The following is a 4,515-nucleotide window of genomic DNA, read 5'->3' as shown; positions in this document are numbered from 1 at the left end:
TAACATGCTTGGATACAGCACTCTGTGAACAGCCAGCTTCTTTGGCAATGAATGTTTGTAGCTTACCCTCCTTGTGAAGAGTGTCAATGATTGTCTTCTAGACAACTGTCAGATCAGCAGTCTTCCCCATGATTGTGTAGCCAAGTGAACCAAACTGAGAGACCATTTTGAAGGCTCAGGAAACCTTTGCAGGTGTTTTGAGTTGATTAGCTGATTGGTATGTCACCATATTCTAATTTGTTGAGATAGTGAATTGGTGGGTTTTTGTTAAATGTGAGCCAAAATCATCACAATTAAAAGAACCAAAGACTTATACTACTTCAGTCTGTGTGCAATGAATTTATTTAATACACGAGTTTCACAATTTGAGTTGAATTACTGAAATAAATGAACTTTTCCACGACATTCTAATTTATTGAGATGCACCTGTATATACAAAAATTAGATATAACTGTATAAGCCACACAAGAAAATTCAAACTTTTTTTTAAAAGGAAGGGAAACAGGTTGCATACAGACAGACAACTTGAACTCTTTGGCACCCACCTGTCATGATTCATGAGCATGTTGACGATGTCTTTAAAGAGTTCAGGCTCTTTGGGGCTGAAGAATCCAGCGCTGATCTGATCGATCACCTGCTTCAGTTCAGGCAGACGCTCGTAGTATTCACTGGCATTGTATCTGCATCACATACAGTTTTGTTATTGTAGACTAAAACTAAAACCATTTTTTTTGGCTGAAATAAAATAGATATAAGTTATATAGAAGAAAAAAATTTGAAATGTTACAAAATAAAAATAACAAAAATGCCAAAAGCACATAACAAAAAAAAAAAACATTAGCTAGTTTAGAATGTTCTCACAAAGACAATATAAAATAAATCCAAAATTTCACAACCAGCGATTTATATCTCTGTTTTTGCTTATTTGTTTGATTACATCACTTCTCTAGCCCAGTGGTTTCCAATTGGTTTGGCCATGGGACACACATTTTCCCATGGCCATCAAGCTGCAACCCACTTTTTTAGGAGATATATTATATATATTTGTTGACACACATACAAGTATCGCCCACCCCCCTTTATTTAAACACAAAATGTAAGAATATGACTAATACTGATGAATAAACAGCCTATATGTTAATGCTATTAAATAGCAGTCCTAAACTAGATTGTGTTAATACAATTAAGTTGGTATGAGCCACCAGAGTCATTTAAACATAAAAAAATAACACAAAGTGAAAATAAGATGGCATTTTTGGGTTATGGAAAATTGTTACCATGGTGAATACTTCATGCAAATCCTTCCCAGCTAACACACAAAGTACCAGTTATGTGATTTATTGCTACTTTACTTTTATTTCACACTTTGCATGCTCGTAGTTTCTTTTGCACTTTAGTGAACTTAAATACAGTGTGAGCCGCAACATTTGTATGTGAAATTGAAGAGTGTGCGCTACGAGCACAGTATAACGTCTGACAGGACAGAATAGTTTGTTTTTCTGAGGTGAGAGACTTTTTATTTCGTAACAAGTTATGAAAATAACTATAGAATAATGACACTGACATTAAACCTGACAACATCTCATCTGACCGCAGATACTGAATCAGGACAGCGCGATTTTTCTCAGGCACTCTTTACTTCAACTGCATCTGACAGAAGTGTCAACCGCTTTCTCGCTCTTCTCTTACATCAGAAAAACATTTACAATTACGTTTTTTGTTGTTGAGGTTTCTTTGACTGCACACTCCACGACACTCGTGACCCACCAGTTGAGAAACACTGCTCTAGCCTATAGCTCCCTTTTTTCTGTCTTATCCCATTTATATCCATTCACTCTCTCACCCCGCTTTGTCCATGGCCTCCACATCCTCGACCCTCATGCCAAAGATGAACAGGTGTTCCTCTCCAGCTTCTTCTGCCATCTCCACATTAGCGCCATCCATGGTGCCGATGGTCAGAGCACCATTAAGCATGAACTTCATGTTTCCTGTACCAGAGGCTTCTGTACCTGCCGTGGAGATTTGTTCGGACAGATCGGCAGCAGGGATCACTGAAGAACAGCGCATATGACACATTCAGTCAAATACTATCTGCATAGTCCATTACATTACAAAAAATACCCAACTATAGCTAAATAATTATTAGTTCAATTATTTCATGTTATCTTGAAAAAAACTTAATAAACCTGATCAGATATTTGATATTTTTTGGCTAAACATTAACAGTTGTTTATGTTTACTCACCCTTCTCAGCTAAAGAGACTCTATAGTTCTCCAGGAAAATGACCTTGAGTCTGTCTCCCACCACAGGATCATGATTCACCACCTCCCCCACTGAGGTGAACAGTTTAATGATCATCTTTGCCATGTGATAGCCTGGTGCTGCCTGCAGGAGGCAGTGCAGGACAACACAAAAAATACCTTTTAGAACTTTTAGGACTCTCAGCAGTGGTTCTCAACCTTTTTGATCTGAAGGCCTTCCACTGTCCAGCACAAGATTCGAAGGCCCATCATATGAAAAAGCAGCTTGTTTTCAATTAAGTTTGATTGTTTTATTATATTATATATAACTTCATATCATTTGAAGCCAACCTGTAGCCACCTTAGAAGTTTGCTGAGGCCCTCTAGTGGTTTGAGGACCCCAGCTTTAAAACACTTCAAATGCAGTTATGACCATTATCTACATATCTATATAATAATAATAATAATAATAATAATATTAAAAGGAACACTCTACTATTTTTGAAAATAGGCTAATTTTCCAACTCCCCTAGAGTTAAACAGTTGAGTTTTACAGTTTTCGAATCCATTCAGCCGACCTCGGGGTCTGTCGGTAGCACTTTTAGCTGTAGCTTAGCATAGATCATTGAATCTGATTGGACCGTTAGCATCTCGCTCAAAAATGACCAAAGAGTTTCGATATTTTTCCTATTTAAAACTTGACTCTTCTGTAGTTACATCGTGTACTAAGACCGACGGAAAATGAAAAGTTGTGATTTTCTAGGCCGATATGGCTAGGAACTATACTCTCATTCCGCAAAATTCCTTGATTATTACGCTGGATTGAGAGTATAGTTCCTAGCCATATCGGCCTAGAAAATCACAACTTTTCATTTTCCGTCGGTCTTAGTACACGAATGAGCCTATTTTCAAAAATAGTGGAGTGTTCCTTTAACAATAATAATTTAAAAAGTTAACTAAATTCAACTGAATGCACATACCTTTCCTCCAATCATTACTGTCCTGGGAACAAACTTCTTGTTTGGTTCCTTCTTAATCCCTAGAAAGTGCAGAATGAAAAAAATTATTAATCATTTATAAAATCACTCACTAATCACTCATTAATTTTAGTTATTTAAAAAAGGAAACTCCTACATAATTCTGATGAACAAAAAATATTTTAATACAACGCTACAAAAAAAGCAGCTATAGAAGAGACATCTAAATACAGGGGTGCAGGGTTTTTCAGTCGGGTTCTCATGAGAAAACCTGGAGATTGGTTTGGTACTTGCACTGCATATAGTGAGACCCATTAAATATAACTATAATAAATAAAATAATTAATAACAGTAATAATAGTATTATTGCACTTTATTTCGTTTTTAAATAAAATAATAAATAAAGTTTAATAATATTATATATATATATATATATATATATATATATATATTTATTTTATTTTTTTTAAGTATTAAAGTATTAAATAAAAATAGTTATTTTATAGTACACTTAAAAATACAATGCCAATATTTACATTTTCTTTTTTTAAATATGAATTTTCAACATTTTCAAACCTAAAATCAGCAAGCATTCATTTTGGCAGGTTGCCGGCAAGTAAACATATGCACTGCAGGTTTTAGCACTATCGAGTGCAGCGCGTCAGTGAATGAAATGCCATAGTTTTGCTGTTAAACCGGCAGCACATAGCCTAGATTTATGTGTTCAGTTCGAATAGAAATCTTATAAAGTATTACAGTATTAATCGATCTAAAACGGTGATTATGCATTAACAGCTGTCAACCATGTCGGTCCGCAAATGAGCGTTCTGAACTTATTTACCCAGTGCATTTTTTATTTCGGTCGCTCATGCGCACCACTTATGTGCATCCCTGTCTATATATCTAACTGAATAAAATAACCTACATCAGTAAAAGACAAACCAATATTAATAAAAGTGCAATATCTTTGGTCACATCCTCTGTCCTTGACAGGCACTGATCAACCCAGTGTGAACACGTTCCTTTGTGTGTAATTCTTACTGTTGTATAAAGTGATGACATGAAGGCAGTTGAGCAGTTGTCTCTTGTACTCATGGATTCTTTTGACCTGGATGTCAAAGATGGACTCAGGATTTATCTTTACTTTGTACTCACTCTCCAGATACGCTGCAAACTTCAGCTTATTCTCCTAAAATAAATAAATAAATAACATGAAACCAAAAATATATAAAAACAATTTATATATATATATATATATATATATATATATATATATATATATATAAACACACACAAA

General features: G+C 35.0%; 1 protein-coding gene across 1 annotated transcript in view; it reads right to left on the bottom strand.

Annotated features, from left to right (window-relative positions):
* The window catches only part of pygb (phosphorylase, glycogen; brain), a 14,256-nt gene that overhangs the window by 1,730 nt on the left and 8,011 nt on the right, over positions 1-4,515 (bottom strand). The window contains exons 15-18 of the mRNA XM_016235157.1: positions 3,222-3,280; positions 2,245-2,386; positions 1,844-2,051; positions 546-680 (exon numbers count right to left, since the gene is read on the bottom strand). Of these exons, the coding sequence (XP_016090643.1) occupies positions 546-680; positions 1,844-2,051; positions 2,245-2,386; positions 3,222-3,280 (544 nt within the window). The remainder of the gene's footprint in view (positions 1-545; positions 681-1,843; positions 2,052-2,244; positions 2,387-3,221; positions 3,281-4,515) is intronic.

Source organism: Sinocyclocheilus grahami, unplaced genomic scaffold (assembly GCF_001515645.1).
Source record: "Sinocyclocheilus grahami isolate Dianchi unplaced genomic scaffold, SAMN03320097.WGS_v1.1 scaffold18.1, whole genome shotgun sequence".
In the NCBI taxonomy this organism is placed as follows: domain Eukaryota; kingdom Metazoa; phylum Chordata; class Actinopteri; order Cypriniformes; family Cyprinidae; genus Sinocyclocheilus; species Sinocyclocheilus grahami.
The sequence above is the reverse complement of the archived record's forward strand: the minus strand, read 5'-3'. Positions and strand labels throughout refer to the sequence as shown.